Source organism: Molothrus aeneus, chromosome 4, assembly GCF_037042795.1.
Source record: "Molothrus aeneus isolate 106 chromosome 4, BPBGC_Maene_1.0, whole genome shotgun sequence".
Lineage (NCBI taxonomy): Eukaryota > Metazoa > Chordata > Aves > Passeriformes > Icteridae > Molothrus > Molothrus aeneus.
In genome coordinates this window covers 51,024,817-51,050,013 of record NC_089649.1, presented here as the reverse complement: position 1 = coordinate 51,050,013, position 25,197 = coordinate 51,024,817, and the positions used below count along the sequence as shown (strand labels likewise).

The following is a 25,197-nucleotide window of genomic DNA, read 5'->3' as shown; positions in this document are numbered from 1 at the left end:
CAAATGTCTTTTCTCTATAGGTATTGCCCTGTTGCAAAATAAAGTACAATATTAAAAAAAGAAGGCTGGGTGTTATGCTTGTACTTTATGTGATCATAAAGAGGATAGTTAATCTCTTCAGACCTTTTTTGATTTCATAAATTTGGCTGACTAAGGGAAAACTACATTGGGTTGGAATCACATGGTGTTCACAACTGTTTTGTAAATAACACTTTTCAGCTGCTGTAGCAGCAAGGCTGGCCCTTTGCAGTTATTCCTTTTAAGAATGCTGAATGGAAGTAACAGATGGAAGGAAATGTGGGTGCATTTTGGGTTGGCAATCTCTTTTGCATTCTTTATGTCTTTTAACATGGGCTTATAGTCTAGAAGAGACTGAGAGCCAATAAAATGGTGTAACAGCCCTTTATGCTTATTGCTGTTATTGAAACCTTTTATGCTTGCAATAAGGAGATCTGAATCTAGTCTCATTTACTAGATTAATTGGAGTGATTCCTGATTTATAGACAAGATAGCATAGGTGTTACAAGAATCTAGCCTGGTTTTTTTGTTTGTTTGTTTTAAGTGGCCGGAAGAGAAGTTTTGTGAAGGCTTGAAGTAAATGGAGTGCCAATAGGTTAGCCTAAAATGGAGCGAAATGGGGTCCCACTTTTTAGTGTACAAAACCAGAGCATGGCTGGATTGTCCACATCTCTATACTACATGATGTGGAGTGATTCTCCTCCAGCCAGTTTCAGGTTCCTCAGTTTCTCATGTGGTGAAAGATGCTCATTTAATGCCTTGCTCTTCCTCTTTAGCTTGAGCTAGATGAGGCTTCACTCATGTTAATAGACTAAATTTTGATCAGTTCTTCATTAGATGTGCTCCCATGGTAGGACACAGGTTACAAAGGCAGTGTGTTAGCCAGGGACAAAATATCAAACTCCTCCCCATCTGTACCACTGAATCAGAGAGTCCATTTGCCTGTGAGTACTAGATGGACAAGGGATCAGTGATTCCTATACAGAGTGGTTTAGGTTTCAGACATAGTGAACTGCCCTCCAGAGGTGTCTGTTTGCCTCTCTCAGCTCTGCAGGGAACCCAAAGCTACTAAGCTGGGAGGTAGAAGATAAAACAGCTTGCAGTGAAGTGGGATGGGATCTGACTAAAGCATTTGTGAGTGCTGTAATCTGGCCTTGGCAGATCAGGCAAACCAAAAGGCAGGTCATGTTGTTAGGCAGTGTTAGCAAAACCTTCCTTTTAAAATGAAAGATCCCAGCTAGGAACATGAACAATAATATTCTGTAGAAATTGCCAGCCAATAGAAAGGCAAGGAATCATGGAGGCAAGAGAAACAAAAACAATAACACAGGGGAAAAAAGAATGCTTTCTTCCAAAAGCTCACAGTTAACAATGCCTATTGCATAGCTCTTCTGTCTGCTGTTACAGAAGAGTAAATGGAGATGTCAGAGGTGTCAGCTCGGTTGCATTAGCACACCCAGTGTTACAAAATGAGTGCATCTTTAAATTGTAGGCTACTCTCCCATGACCCCTTTTATTTCTGTGCCTTTTGAAATTACAAATAATCATTTTCATTTCCAAGGCTACAGGCATTTCTGCCCTGTTTGTGCACGTATGGTGCTTCAGTTGTGGTCTTCTGATCTCATCTGGTTTTGCTGCTGCAGTCAAACATACATGCCATATAGCTTAGTTCAGCAAAGCCACCCTTAGGTGACCTGGAGTATCTTCTTATTATTCTAGGACATTTAACCACAGCTCCAAAAATGCTGCCTTTTTTAGGTCAGTAAATACCAATACAGCAACTGTGTGCTTTCTCTTCTTAAATGTGTTAGCTTGTCTGCCAAACTATGGGAATCAATTCAAGGCTATAAAAAATCACAGGAAAAAAGTGGGAAATTGATCTGAAAACATGTAAGTTTTGCAGACAATTCAAATTTTAGCTCAATATTTATAGGATTTTTATACGACTACAGGACCATAGTGTTTTGTTACCAAGTCAGGTTGATTAAGTCAATGAAAAGAATAAAACTCTGGCACATTTAAAAGGTTGTGAGCAGAAGCAATGGAAAGGAATGTGACATGCAGTGTGTATTATATTAGTGTAGAAGCACAACTAGTAGTGATTTGAGTCCCAGGAATATGGGGATTAAATAAAGAATTTGTACATGCTAATATTTTCATTGAGCTCATTAAAATATGTGGGAGATTGAGATTAGACCATGCAGTACACTGCTCTCCAGTATCTGCATTGGAACAGACTTTGCAAAAGTCAGGAAATTATCCAGCAATGACTTAAACATTGTGGTGCATTACCTGGTATGAGTCACACAGTTGGATGCACTACTGTTTTTTGTAAGACACAAGTAAAATAGATAAAGGTCATATTTCCTTTAGACAGGTAAAAGCATTTATCTGCCTAGGCTGTTACAGTGTGAAACATTGGGACCTTGTGCAGCCTATGAAATTCCTTGTTCTGCAGGTCTGTTCTATAGGCCATATCTGTTCTTTATGTTTACCTCCAGATACTGCAGTTTTCTTCCTGTGTGATCTTTCAGAAGTGCTGCTTCACATATGTTTTCTACAGTATATTTATTCATAAATATATATAGTCATAAATCTAAGCTTTCCTTTTTCCTACTCCAACTAGATTTGCTGCATCTTTCTTGAATGAGATGTTTGAAAGCATATTTGTATGACTACACACACAGATGTATATGTTTATTCAGAATGCTGTAGAGCACTGGCAAGTGATAGGCTGTTTTGCTGTAATTAATGTAACTCAGAAAAGATGCTTTGAACTTCTCTAAAATAGAGTGCACACAGTTGTGGGAAATTGTGGACAACACAATCATTATGCATAACTTTCCACCTTAGATGTCTAGATATCTGCCTGACCATCTGTATTAATGCCTTCTCTGAAATAATTTATCTATTTACAGTTCAGTTTAATCAAAGAAGTATGAAATTGTCATTAACATTTCTCATAAGTTGTTAGGCAGGTAGTTGAAGCACTCTGGATTGTCCTACTGCTAGACATGATCAGTTTCATGCAAGATGCACTGTACAGTACAAGATAAAGATCAAATCCTGTCACTGAAGCTATTTAATTTTATGTTGGAAAGAAATATTGCTCACCTGGTTTGTTGTTCACCTGTTGCACCTTAGCCGATACACAGAAACTTCCAGCAAAGCAAGATTAACAGGTGGATTGCTTGTAATGAGAGAAGTATATCATGGACATACTTGTACACATATCCAGAAGCAAAATAGGCAGACAATTTTAGAGTACTCTTTTTTAAGGGCAGCATTTTTCAACTACAGTTGATGCAGATTAGGAAGATACTGCGTCCCCTAGACTGACTACAGGGACTCACCAGTCCCTGTGATCTGCTAGTGTAAATAAACTCTGTGTAGAAAACCAGTAAGGCAATGCTGTTCTGTCAAAAATATTCAGATAGAAACAGTAGCAACATGTATACTTCATATTAAAGTAGACCATTTTAACAGAGGCTAGGGAGTCACTGCAAATGAATAATATAAAGGTGGTAAAATTTCTGTAGGAGATCACCTGCCACTGGAGCAATAGTTCTGTTTGTGTCATTTGATATCAGGAGACTTTACAAAGTGTATTTAAATAGTAGCTTTGGGGAGAGACACTTCAGAATTTTACTTCAAATGAGAAATCAAGGAGCTTAAATCCTGAAATAACTTTGGGGACTGGAGTCAGTATCCCTAAAAACATAGCACCTCTGCAGAGGAAGGACAATTCCTTGCCTCAGTCCTGCAGTTATAGACAATCCATTAACTTTGGGTTAATTGTTCTAGAATACTCAAACTATGTGAGGTGATACCCTATGGCCATAGGAGGACTAAGTTTCCATTTAAACTGATTGCAATAGAATATTTAGCATTTTGAAAATCAGGGAACTAAACTTATGTGGGCCACTGAAATAACTTTTACTTTTCCAGCATAATTTGTGTTATATTTCAGCCTTATAGTTTATATTCAGTTAATATTAATATAGTAGAAGTGAATTATTAACCTAGAGAAAATTAAGCAAATGAGGTAAGTTTAATAGATATTTTGTTTGTCATAATTCATGAAGTATAAGAATTCTATGTGCTGATAGTAATGAGTTTTCAAATCTTATAGTCTAAAATATGCCTCTCCTACAGGTCATGGGATAACAGCAGTAAAGGAAAAAGCAGGAACTACCCTAAGAATTCATAGTGGAAGTTCAGCATCTCTGGAAACAGCAGAGCCTCCTGCAGCTGAAACATCAGTTACTCGTAAGTTCAAGTCCACTGAAATTGGACAAAACTCTTTGACCCTGCCAAATCAGTTCCATTTAGAAAATGTTAAGATTTTGGTCACATAAACCAGTTTACTGAAATTTTTGACTTGCAGAGTTGAAATTATGCTGTAACCTGCTTGTTTTCTTTTGTTAGAAGCAGAAGATTCTTTGGCCCAAAGCTCTTCTGAGAATATTCCTTCTCCTTCATCTGGATCTCGTGGCATGCTGTCAGCTATCACTAGTGCTGTACAAAACACAGTGAGTCATTTTAGTTGGTCTCTCTGCTCTAGTTATTTTTCATTGTTTTTAGGTTCAACTTCACTGTAGGTCATGTTTTTTAAATTCCAGGTCTTTGTAAAAACACTTCTTTTGTAAGTCTGTTTAGTCTTTTCCATGACAAAATAACTTTAAAATTAAACTGTCTAATTAAAAGATAAAAAGTCAAAAAGAACTAGCTCAGTTACTATGTTTTCACCAGTTTCAGTGAAGAAATATGGTCTTCTCCAAAACTATGTAGAATTCTGCAAATTTTTGGAAAATCTTTTTCATAATTGTACCATCATCTGATTTTTTATTTTTACAGTTAAGTCCTTCCAGAGAAAGTGTGATAGGACTTGTTACCATTTTTGAAGGCAGATAGCATAAGAAAATACTCAATTTGCTTATTTTAAGGCTTTTACCAAGCTCTCTATTTTTAGTTCCTGTCCTTTACCTTCACCTCTTTATCTAATCTCTCATTTCATATTAGCCTTCCTAGAAGGGGGTCTGATTAAAAATGTAGAGAGGCAAAATCTTTTGTTCACAGTTATTTCCTATCATCCTTATATTTTGTGTGTTGAACTTCATCCTGTACCGTACCATTTCCAAATAAATTTTTGTGTCATCTTCTTCCCCAAATTTTTTGAACCTTTAAAATTTTGTTGCACCTTAAATTTTGCACCTGGTGTTTCACTTGAAATTATAGAAGTCTTTAAACATTTGCTGTAAAAGCATAGAAGATTAATTCCCCACTGAGCAAGTTTTATGAAATGGCAGTTATTTTTTATTGTATATCCAGTTCACTCTGACTGCCTCATCACTCTAATATCAAAGATTTTGGGAACAGAAGGAGGAGATTCCTATAGATTATTCCTAAGACTGTTTCTACAGAACCTGGAACATCATATGGCTCGTAGAGCTGGCCACCAGTAAGATTACTTGAGCATTATACAAGATTTGTAAATAAGAGAAATGTGCTTGTAGGCAGTCTGGAGAGCTGCTGTACCACAGTGATCAATGTGGTACAAAAAGAATCACTTAAAGTCTCAGTAAGTCACCTGTAATGCCACTTGAGACTTTGGAAAGGTTTTCCATTATATATTAGGTTACATCAGCATTTGAGTGTCTGCCACACCCATAATCCAGATGGAAATGGAAATATTTAGTTAGTGAAATTTCTTCAGTGTACATAAAAAATATGAAGACACAGAAAAACATATGTATTTAAATAGACAGTTTCAGAATCATCGCAAGTGTTAAAATCTTAAAAATCAGATAAGGCAGAATCTTCTGTTCATGATGGGCTTGGCTCCATATTATTCATGTCTAAAACAAATTCCTACAAACCAGATGCCATTGCATGAAATTAAAGTGGAATGGAATGGAATGGAATAGAATAGAATAGAATAGAATAGAATAGAATAGAATAGAATAGAATAGAATAGAATAGAATAGAATAGCAGAGACACAGAATCGTTAGGATTGGAAGGGAACTTAAAGATCATCTAGTTCCTATGTCCTGCCTTGGGCATGGACACCTTCCACTAAACCAGGTTGCTCAAAGCCTGATCCAGCCTGGCGTTTAATACTTCCAGGGGTGGGGCTTCCACCACCTCTCTGGGCAATCTGTTCCAGTGCTTCACCATCCTCATAATGAAGAATTTCTTCCTGATATCCAATCTAAATCTATCCTTTTCAAAGTAAAGCCATTCCCTTTTGTCCAAACACTGCTTGCCCTTGCAAAGTGTCCCTCTCAAGCCTTCCTATATGTCCTGTTTATGTACAGGAAGGCTTCTGGAAGGTCTCCTCAGAGCATTCTCTTCTCCAGGCTGAACAGCCCCAGTTTTCTCTGACTGTTTTCACAGGAGATGTGCTCCAGCAGTTTTACTTTTTTTTTTTAAATTTACAACAATTGTTACATTTCCTCTGGTGTAAGTAGTTCAATTAACTGGAAATATTTGTATAGGGTTTTTTTTTGTTTGTTTGGTTTTTTTTAACTTATTCAGAACAACGTAAATGCATCAATCCTATTGTTAGTTGAAGTATAGGAAATTTAGGGACCTGAATGTTCAAAGATGGTGTCTACAAAAACAATCCTCTTTACAGTTCATATTACTCTAAACTGGGAAGAAAATAACCACAACACGTTATTTTATACAGGGGAAAAGTGTATTATCTGGAGGCTTAGATGCTTTGGAATTTATTGGGAAGACAACCATGAATGTCCTTGCAGAAAGCGATCCTGGATTTAAGAAAACCAAAACACTGATGGCAAGAACAGTCTCACTATCTCAGGTTGGATATATTTAAATACTACTCTGTCAATGCAATTTCAGATTCTTTTTCCAGAATTTCACATGCCTCAGGGAGAGGCTTTATTTATTGCAGTAGATGCTGGCTGGGCTTATGGAAATAAATATTAAGCTTTACAGTTGCTCTACTTTATTTTTCTTCATAGAACCACAAAAGATAATGTAAAATCATCTTTTCTGCATAATCATATATGCAATTGCTGATTTAAATAAGATAGTATATATGGTGATAAATCATTACACTCTGGAGGCAAAATAAAATTGTTGGTGTTTTGGTAACAGCTGTAGATAGATATCTTCCAGCATAAACTTTACTATGCTGTTTTCCTTGGAAATCAATAATACTGGTATATAACTTATGTCTCATTAGGAATTAAACCTATAAAAAGTTGTATCTCAGTGTCCATCTAACTTAATGGTATCCTTACACAGTTGTGATTCATATTTTAAAGCTCAGAGATGAGATTAAAACAGAAGTATAAATGCTGTCAGCACAAAATTATTTTAGTTCTCCAGACCCTGAAAAGAGGATAAACAATAGACATTGAAAACAAAGTATATTTACTGCATGTTTACTTCCTTGTAGAGAAGAGTGTGGTATTTTTTTTTAATGAGATGTTTCATCTTTAGTATTTGTCATTGGAAGAGTTAACAGATTTATACTGTTATAGTAGATCAAAAGCAATTACCTCTTGTTGAGGCCCACAGGGTTGAAATGAGCTTTTGAGAATGCCTCCTTTAACAACATGCATGGATTTGCACGTAGAATCTGAGGCAGCATGCAGCATAAATCAGTTCTCAGGGGTTGCACTGTTGCTTTTCAGCGATTTGTTCATAAAACTTTGTGAATTAACTTTTGAAGATGGAGACTTCAGAGGAAAAATGTACTGTAGTGTAAATTTTAAGTCTTTTGTACTAAAAAAAATCACTGAAGACAATACTGTAGGAATTTTGAACAGTGGAGTAACATACAGGGGGGAGTTCACCTGTATTCAGAGACTGTCATGTGACCTAACATGTGGTTCAGATATATTTACCACCTTTACTGTAGGAAATTCATGAGAGACCACTTCATCCAGGAACAGAAGGAGGGAGGTGAAGATCCTATTGGATATCCTATCCTATCCTAGTCTATCCTTCTTGTACACTGATGGAAGTGTATTAAAAGCCCACCAAAATATACCCAAGGGTAGTTCTGCTCCATCTTTGGTATAAGTCATTGATCTCTTTTGTCAGTCCCTCTGTCACATAAAACTGACTTTAGTATTTGCTAAGAATATTTTATAGAAAATATTTCTGTAGGTGCATTTTTTATGCAAGTTGGTGGATAGGTCCTGAAAATAATACTCTTCCCATTTTGTGATCTGTAAAAAGAATTGCATGGCTCTTTAAGGCTGCACATGAAATAATCCTTTCTCTTTCATTATAATGGGTGAGGAAATGTATTGTATAGTATCTGTAGCTGACATTGCTTTTGAAAATACAAGCAGGATTTTTTTTTTCATTGTGTTTTAAAGAGAGATAGTTAGCAATTACCATTGGGAAAACCCTGCTTAGAATATTATATAAATATTTTATCAGAGAAAATTATCAAAAAAGAAGTTAGCTATTTCACCTCTAAAATTTTAGCTCTTCAGGTGTGATATAGTCCCAAATTTTATTACTACTTCTAGACACACAGAAGCAGATAGTAATAAAATCTGTCACACTTACAGTACTATCAACAAAACATGGAATGATGTATATTTTTACAGCTGTTGCGAGAAGCCAAAGAAAAAGAGAAACAGAGGCGGGCCCAGCAAGTTACAGTAGAAAGAACAGCACATTATGGACTACTTTTTGATGAATTCCAAGGTTTGTCTCATCTTGAAGCTCTGGAAATCCTGTCAAATGAAAGTGAAGCTCAGGTACAGTATGCAGACAGCATAAATCAATATGGTTGGTAAAAAAATTTATCTTTACATTAATTTTATTCTGCAGATGCATGTAGAATGAACAGTAAGTTTTCCATCAAGTTCAGAGAAAGCTGAATTGATCCTTGGGCTGCCCCTGGGTTTTGGAACTCAATACATCTAAAATATAACTACAAGATTAACTCAAACTTCATAACTGAGAGGTATTTTTGTTAGGGCCATATGTAGTCTGCCATACACAGCTTGTAACACTGCAGATGTCTTGCAAATTCCTTGCAGAATTTGCAAGGTTGAAATCCTTTGGTTGAAATCAGGTACAGATACTTACATTCAGGAATTCCAGACCTACTACCTGTGGAGGCTGCTGAATTAAAATTAGTTCCAGATCACTTATTCAGTTCTTATTGTGTTACTTTTTAAAGTTGCATAGAACTACACCAAGATATTATTACTGGAAGTATACAAATGTCTCTCTGAAAATGGTAATATTAATAAGGCCTATCTGATAAATACGTATTTCAATTTCACTCTCAACTTATTTGCTCTGCTAGTACATCAGTAGATCACTGACAGTGGACTAATAGAATTCTGTAGATTAGATTCCTAGTGGTGGTATTTTTGTATTGAAACAGTTTTCTAAATAAATTTCTTAAAAACAAGTTTTCTTTTTTGTTTGTTATTGTAATTAGCATTCTTTGCCTGTGGGGTACTTCTTAAAATATAACCAACTTATGTTTTAAAATATTTTATTTGCTCTCACAAATAAAAGAAGCTTATATTAATAACAGTTAGGTGCATACTGTCAATGTTTTTTTATTTTTTGTTATTATCTAGATGAAAAACTATATGTTCAAACTACACATGTAAGGTTCAAGGGTCTGCTTTTGGGAGCAAAAAACAAAACCAAAAATGGCCAAAAACCCCCACCCACTAAACAGGAATGAGATAGATAGATAGATAGATAGATAGATAGATAGATAGATAGATAGATAGATAGATAGAAAGAAAAGAAGTTCAGGTTAATTGCATGTGTCAATAATATTTTTATTTTACTGTAAAATACCACAGGGTAAGGCAGACATGTGCAGGTTGTTACCATGAGGTTTCTGATGCGCTTCATTTGTGTCCTAGACACGTACATAGTCCTACTCAGTCCAACAGGATTGATGATGACTGTGTGGGTCAACAAGTCCAGTACTCAGATAAATGTTCCACTTACCATGCACAGATGCACCCAGACACAGAATACAGAAAAAGTACTGTAGAGAAACTTGAGACTACTTCTAACAGCCCAAAAGCCACAGGAGGAGTGCAAGAGGTACTGAAAACATGTGTGTTTAAGCTTTTATTTTACAAGTTTCCATTAAAAGAAGTTCCCAGTTAGACCTTGAAATGGATAGTGCTATAGAAAGGGAGGAAAAGGCTTTATGTAGTCCTTCCCAACCAGACTGGAGTGCCACAGCTGTGTCTTGGGTTTAACCCTGAGCACAGGAGCTGGACACAAGGACACACCAGTAAGAAAGTAACAGCTGTGTCCAGCCTTGCACTAAGGTAGAGTGCACCTCTGTCCAATAGGCTTTATAAAAGCCCCTTGAAACAAACATAAAGGTAAAACTTTGTACCAAGGGGAGAAAGGGCATTTCTCCTGGCTTCCATTGGCAGAAGGAGCACTCTGCTCATGGAGTTAACACCATCTAACTGTAGTACAAACAGTGATTCAAAGAATCTGTTTCCATCCCTCTTAGGTGTGCCATCCTGTTAGATATGCAGGGACTTGCAGATAGCTGAGACATGCAAAGACCTGCCAATACATTCTTCAGAACAGGTAGACTGTCAATAATTTTGGCTGCATTTTGAAGGCAACCTTTTCCATCTCTTCCCATGAGTGCTCAGACTAACCATTATGCCTGTGCTCTTTTTGCCTGCTGCCTTCATCCCGGCAATCCCAAAACAGTTTGCAGTTAAACCATAGATTTATAGTTCAAAACTCATGTTCTGGAGGAAGGAAGGGACCTGATGATGTGGCAAGACTAGTGTAATTTTTGTGATACTCAACAAATTCTGTTGACAAGATCTAAAAATATGTCTAAGCTGGGAGATTGGAGACAAGATTTGAACATAATAGAAGTTTCCATTTCTTAGTCTATTTTGGATTCAGGTCCTAAATTAGCATTTAGTAATACTTCCTTTCTTTTACAGATTCAGTCACATTTAGCAACACTTGATGGAGAACAGTTGGAGACCGTGAAAAATGATTTAATTGCTATAAAAGAGATCTTTGTTCCAAAGGAATTAGATGATGAAGTGGTGCAGGCGCAAAAAGGTAATTAGAATTACAGAGACTTAACCATATGAATAATTGCTACTTCTTTATCCAGTAATTAAAAAAATTCCAGTCCAGACTGTAATTTCTGATATCCTAATAGTCTTCATAAGGTAGTTACTAAAATGAATACTCTAAAAGTTCTGGAAGCTGATCAGTGCTTAATTTTGAATTTATATTTTAACTGAAGTGTGAATTATGCAAGCATAAATAAATATTAAATTATTTTGCTATATCATCAATGAAAACAAAAAATTGAAAATAATAACTTTTTTGATAACTGAACTTTTCTTACAGAAATTGTATAATCTGAAAGTTTTGAAGGACTTAGAAATTATTTTCTGTTCGGCAACTTCATCCTCACTCTGCACCCCCTTTCTAGATGGGGGAAAAGATTTGAGTATCATAAAGAAATTTAAGAAGCCTGAATTTTTTTGAATGAAAGTGACTTTGAAACACAGTAGCAAGCTGCTTTATAGGTTTTGCTTAGCAAGATGTGGCACGTGGAGTGTGAGAAGGAGGTTAGAGCAGCATAAGCGTTTCCATAACTGAACACAGTTATGGCACAGCATTGAAGAGAATGGGATGAGCTCCCAAAAATACAATACAATGGGTGGGTGCTTTGGTTTGGGGCAAAATATGTGTCTTAAACGGGTCAGAAATGTTAGCAGTTCCCCAAACAGGTTAGAACCGAAGGGTAAAAAGTCAGCTTAAAGGCAGCATGGTTCATGTCTCCAGGCCTGTGAGATCCATACCAAACCTCTTAGAGCTAACAGCAGAAATCCCCTTGACCTGACTGAAGACTGGGTTATGCCATTGAAGGCCATATTGCTGTGTTTTGGAAACAAAGAAACATAAAAGGATATTTCTTCCACATCCTCTTGGTCTTCTCAGGGTTACTATGCCCATAAAACCTCCATTTTGCAAGATGGTGAGATAAGATTTCTTTAGCCTTCAGAAAAGTTAGCAAAACTGTGTTAACATTCACATATTCTCACAGGAGAGTAATTTCTTCTCAGGCTGCTCTTTCTGGCAGTGCTTACTCAGCTTGCCTGATCCCTCTCACAGGAAACTCACTGTTTCTCATTGAGGGGAACAGGAAGTGCTCAGCATACAGTCTTAGTGTGGTAAAGTTTTGTGCTGGTTTTTTTCCCCTCTTATTTACTCTTTAAACCCCATACCTCTAAGGAGTTGCGCAAAATAGAAGTCAAGAAAATGTATTACCTGCTTAGGAGTGAGGATTCATGAGATGTCTGTTGTTCCATAATTTTTGTGGAAAGTAGTTCCTTGATTTGAAACCAGCTCCCAGGAGAAGCTCTGTTTCTTGCACAAAGTGATGTTTTCTCTGAAGGTCAGAAGTTTGGTTTTTTCCAGTAAATCACAACAGCTTATCCTGCTCCTTGAAACATTTGCAAGGGTTTTGAATGGGTTGCAATCAAGGCAGTGAGCACCTTAAAAAGAGAGACCAAAGCAAAGTGTGCTGCAGATTTGTCCTTGCAAAAGCAAACCACTCATCAGTGAAACACATTCCTTCCTCCTAAGGCTGCGGAAACAGCTCTGACTGTTTTCTAGTACAAGTAGCAGAAGGCCACACACATACCCTTCCCTCTAATGTTTCCTCTCACTTTGATTATGCAGCCCTTTCATGCGTTTTTCACTGCAGCTTCATTTCAGTTGTTTATGAAATAATGAGGAGAATGTTTGAAAAAGTGGCTTTACCTACATTTTGAAAGCTTTTAATCCCAAAAATTTCATACATGAGGTTAAATAAGAGAGTAATCACAGTGAACAGTCAATTCAATATCCCAGCTATCAGTAATTTTGGTGCATATACATGCACACCTCCACACATTCCTTTCTTGTGCCACAGTCACTATTTTAGTGCTGGAATACTTGGTGAAACTATTTCACTGGATGTATTTGATCATATAAAATACTATAGCAGTAACACTCTAACAAAAACTGTCTTGTTATTTCTTGCAGCAGATACAGGAGAAGAGTTTGTCAGCGTGCTCACAGAACTGCTGTTTGAATTGCATGTTGCTGCTACTCCTGACAAGCTAAATAAGGTTAGCACCTGTTACTGAGCTGCCTTCAGTTTCTAGAGCAAAGAAGGAGGGCTTTGTTCTGAAGTCTGACACAGAGCAGTAGCCAGTTCACTTCAGACAGCTCAGAGAGCAAAGTCTGGTAGACTGAGACTAAAATGCTGAACATAGAAAAGCTTTCACAGAAGTGAGATGAGTAAGGCAGTGCAGCTGGATGAGCCCTTTCCAGTGTTAGAAGGCTTGAATCAGGGGTGTCTCAGCAGAACAGAGTTCATGAGAACAGCAGATTTGATCTTACAGACTGGGAACAAAAGTCAGGTTCAGAATAATTTTTCTTGCTCTAAAAGTGAGTTGTGTGCTACTCTCTGTAGCCAGAGACCTACTAGAACAAAAGTGAGATGTCTGGGAGCTAGTCACATAACTAGTCACATTTGTACTATCAGGTCCCTTTAAAGCTGATTCATCTGCTGGTCTTAAGCTCAAATGAGTGTTTGTCTCTCTAGCTACATAGATAGACTTATGGATAACTAGCTTAGGCTTAGGCCTTAATGTGTTTTAATTTGATTTCATGTTAAAAAGGAGTCATCATAAATTTCCTACTAAGCATAGCAGTAGTCTGAACTTGTATAAAGTCTCAGGACTCTTCAGCTTTGATCTATTTGCATGCCAGGGAAAGCAGCTCAAGTTACAGTGATTTTTTATTTATTTTTCCTTTAAGAATGTAATAAATTTCTCTTATTTTTAATAAGAGAATTAATAAATATCTCCAATTTTTTTTTCTTTTTTATACACACTTCTTATTTTCTTGTTTGGAAAACTGTGTAAAGAAAAATTTCTGTGCAAATTCTTTTGAATGATAAAGGTGAAATATTAACTTTGGAATTAACACCAGCTGTATATGTTGGTTAGGAGTATTATACCTTTAGAGGAATTATCCCTGGATGATCCATCTTTATGCAGTCCAAAATGATTCTCCCTACAATTTCTTAAGTGTACACTTCTTAAATGCCACTCTGAGGTTTGATACATTCAAATTTCTGAGTATAAAGAGGAAGTGATTAAATGTATTGTTAACTGATGTTCAGGAATGTCATTTCAGTCTCTTCTCAAGCTGAACTTTGGGGTTGGTTCTTTGTTTGGCAGGCTAGGAAAAAAGCTCATGAATGGCTGGAAGAAACCAGTTTGTCCACCCCAGTAGACATAGAAGAGGAGCTAAATGAAAAACCTGAAGAACCTGGTGAAGAAAAGACTCAAAAAGACAATACAATTGAGAGTGACAAAACAGAAGTAGACAAAAGCAAAACTGTGGAGGTAAAATAACTTTTGGAGGATAAGTTTCATTAAGTGATTAGATTGTTTCTTTGTGTGTTGGCTTTATATGTTATTTAATTTTTAAATTCATGGAATAAGAAATAATAATACACAACTATTCACTGTAGACCCAGTTGAAGACTAAATTACATAAATATTCTTACTGTTATTCTGTTTCCATAAGTAAATATCACAGTGACAGGTTCTCTATCGCATTGTTTTTATGGTTTTATATCTGTAGTTTTGTGTTTAAGCATGTGTATACTTAACATACAGTGAGCTGAGGGATGCTGAGGTGTAATGTCAAACATTACATGCACACTGAAAGTTGTATCTCAGTGTTTCTTAGTATCTCCTTCTCTCAGTGACAATACTTGGGAAAATGTTCAAACTATTTAAAGTTTCAGTCATAAACAGACAAAACAAATATTATTTAGGCAACTAACAACTGTTCATTCTGTTTATGAAAGATAGCTCTTAAGGCTAAAAGTGTTCATTTAGACAGTTCTGATAAGGTTAATTGTGATTGAGTCTTTTCTGTCAAGTTAATGGCAATACTAAATGTGGTTGCTATCTTTGTTGAGATTATTTCTAATTAGAAATTATCTGTTGTGTTTCCTTACAAAAAAGTCTAAAGAAGCAGACAGAATATGTACACTGTATATATTACAGATTTTTATGTGATTGCAGATTACCAGCTGGCATCAGCTTGTGAAAGCTGTAACCTCACAGTGCTACGTACAGATTTCTATAATTGTTGATAAAAGCCAATTTTTTATTGGGCATGTTATCTATTTCTGCTCTAGAGATTCAGCTAAGGGATGGCTCACTACTTTTGGCTCCCTATGAAAATAATTATGATTGTGACTTATTCTAGAGATTAAGTACCTTTCTGTTTGTTAGGACAAAGTTCAAAAGTGGTATGTTGGAAAATCCAAGAGCCTGACCTAGTTCCCAGCCAAGCAGACGGTAGACTTGATCTTACTAATTTTTCAGAGCAAGTAGAATGTCTGTATTTTATAGTCTGTGGATATTTAATTTTCCAGTATTGTTTGTGAAGATGGCTGATTTTACTTCACCATGTGTGTTTTGGTATTTCCAGTTGGGGTAGGAAGGATTCCTACGTTTGAAGTTCTTTTATATGTATATATCTATAAATATATTTATCAGTGTTGTTATTATTGGTTATATTATTTCCATTTTTAATTTAAGGAAATCTACATGCTGTCCATTGAAAGTCTGGCTGAGGTAACTGCTCGTTGTATTGAACAGCTTCATAAAGTAGCAGAATTAATTCTACATGGGCAAGAAGTAGAAAAAACAGCGCAAGATCAAGCAAAAGTACTGACAAAGTGAGTAATATGTACTTCATATATGAACATTTGACATTTGCATAGAACTCATGAAGTTCCATTTAGCTTGAAGGCACAGTAAGTTCATGGATCAACAAACAGCACTGCATTTAGGGGTCCAGGTCCTGTATTTTCTCATAAAATCAGGTTCTATAGGCTACCTGTCATTTTTTGACATGGCTGACATATGTATGTGTTACAAAAACATGACCTATACACAGGCTAAAAGTTATTTCTGCTCCAGCAAGCAAATGTGCCAACTTGGGTTGCATTTCCTGTTCCCTCTGCAGAAGATACTGTGCCTGCATATATGGAATTTGTTTTTAGAGTGTATAATGCAGTCCTATTATCTGCCAACAGAGTTTCATTATCTAGTGTTTATCTGCCAAAAATATAAAAAATCAATTTGTAGGTCTAAACAATAGACCACATTTGTTAGCAACTTTGTAGTTAACCATAGTGAAACACCCAGAATTTCAAGAAGCCAGTCAGTCTAGTGGGACTCCAAACTCAAATATCAAGCTCTCTATAGTTATTAAGTCTACTGATTTCAGTAAGTTTTCATGTTAAGATATTTTAAACAATTGACCCCTAAGTAAGTAAAATATTTAACCAAGTGCTTGTCCTTAGGAATGCTACTAAGAATAGCAAAGTCCATAGGAACACTTCAGTCTAAAACAAAGCACTTATTAAGTATTTTTCAGAATCAGAGCTAAGGTGCAGTGCACCTTGCAGGATGAGGCCCTGTGGGATACACTTGGGAATGTCTAGGAAAACAATTAAAGATCTCAGAACAGAATTGTTCTCTCATATTTTTAACCACAAGTGGTCTTTCCCTTTTAGCACAGAGTAGATGTTTTATTGTTCAGTAGAAAACTTCTCACTGTTCTCATTCAAGTTTGATTTATTTCCAACAGTATTCCCAGAAACTGTGTTGTGCAATCATCAGAAAAAACATGAACTGGAAGTTCAGAATTTAAACAAGTGAAGCATTGCACTGTCAAAAAAAAAAACTGGTGTGTGCAACAACATGTCATTTTGCTGCTGTAGTCACCAGTGGATTTTTCAGTGAAGGAATATAAAACCTTTATCATGAACAGTTTTGCCTAAATATTTTAAAGATATTTAGAAGCAAAATTGCTTTAAGAACATCTTTCCTTCCAGGATAAAGTTTGTCATGGGGTTTTTATCTATTAATAGGTCAAGAATGTATTTTTATATTTGTCTCTCTTGTTTTTTTAAACCAGTTTAACAAGTGCCATGTGCAATGAAGTTTCATCTTTATCAAAGAAGTTTTCTGATTCTGTAACAGCAGCTGGGGTAAGATGACAGCATTTTCTGTAGCATTTGGGTTTTTTTTAACAAAGTTCACCTCTTGAAACAGAAATTCTTATGTGGGTCCAGAGGCTTTATATCAGCAAAGAAGCCACTTCTTTCCTCAGGTCAAGAACACAGAGCATTTTTACAGCAGGGGAAGTTTATAAGCCTTATAAATTCTCTCTTTCTAGAAACCACTTCCTGTTTTTCCCTATCACCACTCAACACTTCTCACATTGAAGGGCCCCACATTTGAAGTTACACAGCTTGATGATATTTTCTTCTCCAACTTAGCCCTATCCCTTTTAAACACATTTGTGTAAAAGTCATTAACAGATTGTACTTGCAGTACCTTAAGATGGTTTCATGAGTTGTCTTCTTAGCCTTTACTAGATCCCCTGGCTTAGCACTGCAGTGTTTCAAAAGGTTTAAAAGATTAGAAAATCTGTTTGGTCCAACTTAAAAAAAAAAATCACTCTGTCTTCTATCATAAAATATTCTGTTTAAGAACATCCATTTATCTGTGAACATCTTTGCTAGAAATAGTGTCCTGCCTTTCAAGATGCTTCAAGGATGACTGACATCTCAGTATTATAGCAGGATTCAGAGGTAAAAATTGTGCTGTTGCTGAAATCTTCTGTAAACATCAGAGAAGAGCAAATTCGGGTTCTCCTGATTGTTCCATGAAAACATGAATGTAATTCAAATGAAATTTTTCCAGTTTTCCATTAGCTCTTCCAGCACATCTCTGAGCATCTTTTTTCATAGTTATTTGCTAAGGACGTGATTTATGTCTTTCCTTTTATCATGAATAATTTACATAACTTCCAATTACTGCAAGGAAAAAAATGCTTATTTTACATTTTGGGATTGTACTTTAGCATATATCTGTGGGACACTTGAAATAAATCCATGCACAAAAATATAAAAAAAATTGCACACCAAATACTAAACTGGGCCACTAAACAGTGCATTTTGTAATGGATTTTCTAGTAACTGAGAGTAAAAATGTAATTCTTTTCTCTGACCATCTCTCCTTGGTTCTGCCATCTTTCTCCAAACTAAAATTAAGAAGTTTCATGTTTCTGTAAATCTGTAATATGAGAGCTACAAGGTTGTAAGTGGAAATCCTTCAGTTAAATTAATTAGTATTGTGTTCAGTGTTGAAAGAAAACAACTCTTGCTGGAGGTTACTGTTGTTCTAAAGAACCACATTGCAAAGAACAGCGTGAATAAAAAAGGGAAGAACTTTTGCCATTTTAAAAAGTAGAGGAGCTAATGAATCTTGATTTTCTAGCCTCTAGTAGTGTCACTACTCATTGTATCCATCTGTCTTCCTATCTGGTGGTTGAGAGGAAGGTCATGCATGCTGAGCTGTTTCACTGGGCAACCTGCACTGCCCAGCTCATGTGCTGCCTCCAGTTTGGGGATCTGAGTTTCACCTGGTTTTCCTTCTGTCAGGGACCTTTCATCTGGTCCTAACCACAGATATTTGTGTAACTTCTAAGAACTTAATTTTTCTTTTGACATGTCTTTTTCCTTTTGGTGTCCTTGAAAATGTGCAAGGAGTTAAAATTGTTGTGGGATGTGAAAAGGTCACTGATAGACAGATGGACAAACAATGTCATTACATAAACCTCACACCTGTAGGAAAGAAGCAATTTGAAACTCTGTGGTACATGAAGTAATGAAGAAGTTAAACCCTGGGCCTCAGGGTTCATTGTACTCTGTGGTAGAAATGCATAGGGTGTACTGAGGTATGGTTGAAATGCAGACAACAGTTACTAGCAATACTGAGATAAACAGGCTGGGTAAGAATCAAGGTGAAAGAAGACCTCTACAGAATTCATAAAATCACATCTCTGATATCAGTATGTTTCTGTTAAGTGTATTTCTTGACCTGGCTTTTCATTCTGTTTTCTGATTTACAGAGCAATATGAAGGCAGAGGTTCTTAACCCCATCATTAACAGTGTGCTATTAGAGGTAAGCTCCACCTCTTCACATTAGAAAATGTTCTAATAAAATTATTTTAAATGAGACAGGCACATTTATTTCCAAAGGCAAAAACTATTTAAAAAGTAATGACAATATCATTCTGGCTGTTTGGTGCCAGAACATAAATTTTGTGCTCAGCCTCTCCCACAAACACTTCAGCAGTCAGGTTGCATTTACTGAGGATTCTTAAGAGCTGTATGACTGAAGTGAGGCTGGCCAACTCTGAAACTTTGCTGCTGTACTGGTCAGAGCACAGTAACAAATTGCACCTTCAGACTATTCTTTCCTTTAAAATTTGGATTGTAGGTATGCTACAGTGTTTCTCATCTGCAGGCATTTAGATTTTTACAAAGATTCACAGTCTAGCAACAGCCTTGGTCAGCACATGGATAACCATGTATCAGACCACAAATATGTTCATGAGTGATTTCTTTTATTTGACACCATGTTCTATTTTTCTTCAGAAAAGCACAGTGAATAAAACATACTTCAATTTTACCAAGAAGAGGTTGAGATGAAGTAATATCCTCATAAAGTCCTAAAACTCATAGGAACTGCAGCACAGGTTTTTAACTCTGTTAGATCACAGACAGAAAGAAACATATAGTAGTGACCATATATTGTCATTCTGTATTTAATAGCTGCATTCCCTTAAAAATAAGGAGAATATTGCTTTACAATAGGCAATTTTGCACTGAATTAACAATACCTTTAAGGAAAATTAAGGAAAGTTGAATAGAGCTGTAGTGAAGACTACCATGCAGTTCCTTTTGTTATAGGGTAAATATGCTGTAGCTGCTGACTTACCTTCCTGTGCTCCAGGAACTGCAAAATCTAGGAATATTTAGAATTGTGGAATACAATGTTTTCTACTTCATAAATCCCATAGCTGTATACAAGTATGTATTAATACAGTCTAGGATCATGGAGAATTACAGGGCACTATACTGTTCAGTATTAGAAATTCCAAAAATAGTACTACATGTTAAAACCATTATAATTTGAACTGTTAATTTCAGTGACACTTCTCCCACCTACAGCAAATTCAAAATTAGTTCAGTTGATGGAAAGCCTAGCTGGCTTGTGTTTCAAAGACAAATCTGCTTCTCAACACTGTGGCATTTTATTCTACTCATATTACCAACAAAACTTAGAGTTCAAACTTAGTGGCAGTCAGATTTTCTATATTTATTCAGGCTATGCTATCTACAGATTCTAAAGTCTTGTATGAAACAATGCTAATATAGCGTGATGCAAAGGTAAAAAAAAAAAAGGAAAATAAAAAGTCCAGTGTCCTTCCTGAAGTACATGGCAGCTGTACTGATGACCCACATGTTTTCTCCCCCCTTTAGGGCAGCAACAGTACTACTTATATCCAGGATGCTTTCCAGTTACTGCTTCCAGTTCTGCAGATTTCCCATATCCAGGCCAGTTGTTCCAAAGCCCAGGAGATGTCAGCTTGAGAGCAGCCACAGACCCGAAGTCTTGAGCTGTGCCCAGAGAAGAGCTGGTACAAGAGATGTCTGGCCACTAGAGTTCTTTGAAGACCCTAAATGCTGTTTTGCACACACAGTACTGAACATTTTAAAACTCTTTCAGACTTTAAGACTTTAGAAGTAGTTAGTAAAATGAATAACTTCTTTTCCAGTGTAGTTCATGCTTTGCATTAATTTAAACAGAAGTTTATTGATTATTAGCATTGACTTAAATACAGATTCTAAATGTTGACCCTTTCAGTTGTAAACAATGTATGAAATTAATTGGAATGTAAAGTTTCTAAAACATTTAACTTCAAATTACCATTTATATTGTTTATATTGTAACTACAGTTAAAAAACTCTGTTTCAGAAGATCGTTTCAGTATTTAATTTTTGCCAACATGAACAAATTATCAAAGTGTTGAGCTTGTTAAGTATTATTTCGAGTAGCAAATAATGACATCATATTAATATATACCACTAACAAAACACTTTGTATTGAAGGAGTTGCACAGCAATAGGTATTAACTTTACTAAGTGAAAATTATGGAGGTTATGCATAAAGAATTATACTGAAAAGAAATTTTCTGAGCCAGTTAAGATTACAGGTATAGCTCTATATTTGCTGACCCATAAGTTTATATTAATTTAGGTCCATTTCATCATTTCAATGGTTGAACAACACAGGAAAAAAAGTAATCTTTTTAATATGCAGGGGATAGAAAATTTCCCTTTTGTTTGGCAATCAAAACACCTGCTGAACAACCTTCTCTCTGTATTAACTGGGTTACCACTTTGGGGTTTACTGATACCTACAGTTCAGAAATAGAAGTTGTAGCAAGAAGTTACGAAAGAATTGGTTTGGGTGTGGAGGTCATATGTGAGAGGAATAATCTTTTTTCTGAGGCAATAGGGCACAAGCAAGCAATAGGAATGACATTTCATAGCAACACTAGCAACCATGCTAATTTGTGCATATCTTTAGTTTAAAATACTGAGCTTTGGACCTAAGAATTTGTTTAGGCTAGTTTATCTCTTAGACAGGAAGAAACTTCCAATATTTTACATAGCCTATTCTCTTGAATTTTTGTCATTTATTATGTTTCTTTCCGTTATTTTGTATTTTTCTGTCTTGGTATACTCATGAATTGTATTTAAATGCTAATTTTTACAGTTAACATTAATATGTTTAAGCATAGTTCATAATCATAAAAATAATTAAATGGAGTGTGAGGCAGTTTCTGTTTGATAGAAAAGAGAAACCATGTATCTGCTATGCACATGGTAACTTCCTTGACTCCAAATAAGTGGACAGAAAGGTCTTTTGGTGTTTTACAGTATTGTGGTCCCTGTTCCTCTGTCACAGTCATAGTGGCTTTTCCATTTTTTGTTATTTAGAGATGAAATTTTGCCTATCCCTGAAATAAGGTTTATTATGCAAAATCTATTTCCTGGCACCCTATGTCTGTAATTTAACAGACATAGAGATATCTTCCTGGGTAAGTAGAAGATGTACAGTCTTCAAATTCATTTGTACAGGCTGAATATAATATCAGAAGCCTCAGGGGATGATGTTTGAAATCCCTGAGGGGCATTCTTAAGACAAAGATTGCTTGTCTGAGTTACTCCTTACTAGAGGTTCATTATCTTGCTTAAATTATGCATTTATGAATAAAATACCTTACCCTGAAGTAAAAGAAGCTATAAAAAGTAACATGGAGACCTAAGGTATTTACATCTGTACAATGTAGGAAGGGGAACAGGGCAGTATGTAAGCATAGGGATACTCCCACCTGATCTTAGATTCAGTCATCTTGTCCTAGGAAAACTGAATGTTGCATCTTCAAATCAGCTTTAGGTAAATAATATTCCAGTAGAAAAGTACTCTATGGATATAGCCAGAGTATTTTGTTTGCACTGATTTGTATTTTTCCACCAGTCAAATAAATAATTTGAGATACTGAACTGAGACAGTACAGTAAAAGGGAGTGGTTTAAAGAATAATGTGATGGGAGTATATTCTCAGTGAAGTAATTTGCTTAGTGATTTTTTCATTTACCTTCGGAATGATGAGTATGATTTTACTGGGAGACTGACAAAAACAGATGCTGCCTTAAACTTCTAATGGATAGTGTTCTTTCTTTCATCACTGCCCTTTTCCAGGTTAGTACACTGAGCCTTGGCACTTGGCAAACTACTAGGTTTTAAGTACTTGTGAAAATTACCTGTTTTCTTGAGCAGATGTGTTTTCCATGGCTTTTTTCCATTCACTTTTGAGCACACCCACCCTGTAATGCAGCAACAAAGGAGGCAGGCTTGTGCACTAAGTTCAGAATTTGTCTGGATTAAACTTAAAAACAAGGTCTGCATGCCTACAGTCTTGCAGATGATCCACAGTTACAGGTCATCCCAGAAGAATGAGCTGTAATGAGACTGTTAAAGAAGTAATTTACTGAATATTAAGGATACTGACTTCTTTTTGTCTTGGGTTTGGGGATTTTTTTGGGTAAACAAACCAAAGCAAGCTGAAAGTTGTTTACTGCTTTTTAGGGTATACTCTATTCATGTGTAAACATCTCTTCCCCATGAGTTCCTCCTACACTCCAGCTTCCATTGCTAGAGACAGCTGAACAAAAGAACTGTCTCTTCCACTTTTTATCATGCTGCTTAAGTCACCCACTGAAGCCTTCCTCCAAAATGTGCCTCAGTCATATCATACAAAATCAGTCATTACCAGTTGGGATGCTTCTTAATGATGTGTGTCACCAGTAATGTCCAGTGTCACTCACCAGTCAGGATTCATAACAATTTCAAGGAGTCTGAAACACCACAGTGTTTTGAATGACAAATACAGGTTTCCCCCCTTTTTTCTGACTCACAGAAGTGTTTTTATCATACAAGCATTCACCCAGCTCATAGGATTATATTTGAGACATTCCAGTTGTATTTCAGATGACAGCCCCATCCTTTCTGCTAGTCGCAGAAGAATGTAGAGCGTGGAAAAGGACTTTCCTGAGTTCTTTTGAAAACCATCTCAGAGTAAGGCTTAACATGATGCCATCAGCCAGTCTGACCTACTTTGGAGTTCTTACAGTTGGACTGGAAACCCCTCTGGACTTTAAACACTTTATTCTGTCTCAGGTCAACCTTTGTTGCTGAAGCTGCTTTTACTGTGCAACTTATACATTTTCCATGCTGTCTCCTACTTCAGCATTCATATTGATGACAGTGTGCAGTTTTAGAATTAAAAATTGAAAATAAAATGTCAAAAATTCAGCTGTATTAAAAAGATGGGAGACGGAAGTTATTTTCCAAAGGACAAAAAAAAAGAATGTGCTCTCTGGAAATAAGAACAATTTTCAAGGTTGGATTAGAGAAAAGCCTCTGTAAAAATATTTTTTTCAGCATTTTTCAGAATAAACAAGAGATGACATCTGATTAGCTCAGCAGAACGGGAATAATGCACTTCTGAAGTAAAATGAAAATCTGCGTGAACTGAAAGGTAGTCAAGAGGTGGAACATTAAAAGAGGAAGAGCTCAAAGGAAAGAATAGAATGGAAATAGGAAAAAGAAAAGAATAGGTAAGAATAGTTAATTTGATCACTGTGGATCTGTAGTGCTCATTCTCCCTCTATTGGCTGCCCTGCAAAAGTCCCTGAGCACGTTTGCTAAGAACTCCTTAGCAGTCTCCCCACTTTGATCTCCTCTTCACAGCCTTCCATTACAGCCTTTTGAGGACCTACCCAGAACACCAGGTAATTCAAGTAATTTTTAAACACCTTCAGAAGTCCCTCAACCTATTTAATAGATTTGGGAAAATGCAGCCCTGCTCTTCCAGCCCTTTGAGATCTCAGAGACTGTATCAGCAGCTTATCTGGTGCTGGCATTTAAGATGGTCTCTGCCTTCCCTCCAGTTCCCTTTGCCAGTTCAGTCCCGTGTCCATTTTGTATGTTCTCTGCTCCATCAGTTCCACCTTCCCCACCAGTTCTGTTCACACACACACACCCCTTCTCCACCTTCATGTCTCTTTTCCCTTGCTGATTTCTGAGGCTCTTCCCTCCTGCTCATCATCTTGTGCTTGAGAGGCTGCACCAGGACATCCTTTCTCTCCTGACATGTTCAGTTCTGACAAAGCCAGAAATGAGGACAAGGATTTACAAGGATGTGGGAGGAGAGAAACCAAACCTCAGGAGGAAATGGCAAGACTAAACCAGTTGTTTTCAGTCCCTCCTCAAGTGTAAGAAGGTTGGACCAGTGACCACCTGAAATCTTTCTCAACCAGAATTACTTCAGATCACATTTTTTGTTACCATCCTTATCAATGTCCCCCCATTCTTCCATTATTTCTTGTAGTTTGGATCACAGTTAGAAGACAAGGTAAGCTTTACTCAGCAGACAAAAGCTTGAAAGAGCCTTTTGGGTTTTCTTGTTTATGGTGTTCTTAAAAGTAACTTGGAACCTTCCAGGGTAGTAAAGCCAAATACTCGGAGAGCTGTGGGATAACTGTGGTTAATAAAATAGGAAATCATATTTTATTTGTCTAAGGAAAAGCGGTAGGTTATAGGCAGCAAGAATAATAATAGAATTAAACTATAGGA

General features: G+C 36.4%; 1 protein-coding gene across 2 annotated transcripts in view; it reads left to right on the top strand.

The window, feature by feature from the left end:
• The window catches only part of FAM114A1 (family with sequence similarity 114 member A1), a 30,381-nt gene extending 7,818 nt beyond the window's left edge, over nucleotides 1-22,563 (top strand). For both annotated transcript variants that reach the window (XM_066549144.1, XM_066549145.1), the window contains 11 exons: nucleotides 4,174-4,287; nucleotides 4,447-4,550; nucleotides 6,711-6,845; nucleotides 8,617-8,769; nucleotides 10,975-11,098; nucleotides 13,082-13,167; nucleotides 14,287-14,454; nucleotides 15,667-15,806; nucleotides 17,054-17,126; nucleotides 19,055-19,108; nucleotides 20,473-22,563. In XM_066549144.1, the coding sequence (XP_066405241.1) occupies nucleotides 4,174-4,287; nucleotides 4,447-4,550; nucleotides 6,711-6,845; nucleotides 8,617-8,769; nucleotides 10,975-11,098; nucleotides 13,082-13,167; nucleotides 14,287-14,454; nucleotides 15,667-15,806; nucleotides 17,054-17,126; nucleotides 19,055-19,108; nucleotides 20,473-20,583 (1,262 nt within the window). In that variant the 3' untranslated portion in view covers nucleotides 20,584-22,563. The remainder of the gene's footprint in view (nucleotides 1-4,173; nucleotides 4,288-4,446; nucleotides 4,551-6,710; nucleotides 6,846-8,616; nucleotides 8,770-10,974; nucleotides 11,099-13,081; nucleotides 13,168-14,286; nucleotides 14,455-15,666; nucleotides 15,807-17,053; nucleotides 17,127-19,054; nucleotides 19,109-20,472) is intronic.
• Nucleotides 22,564-25,197: the final 2,634 nt, after the last annotated feature.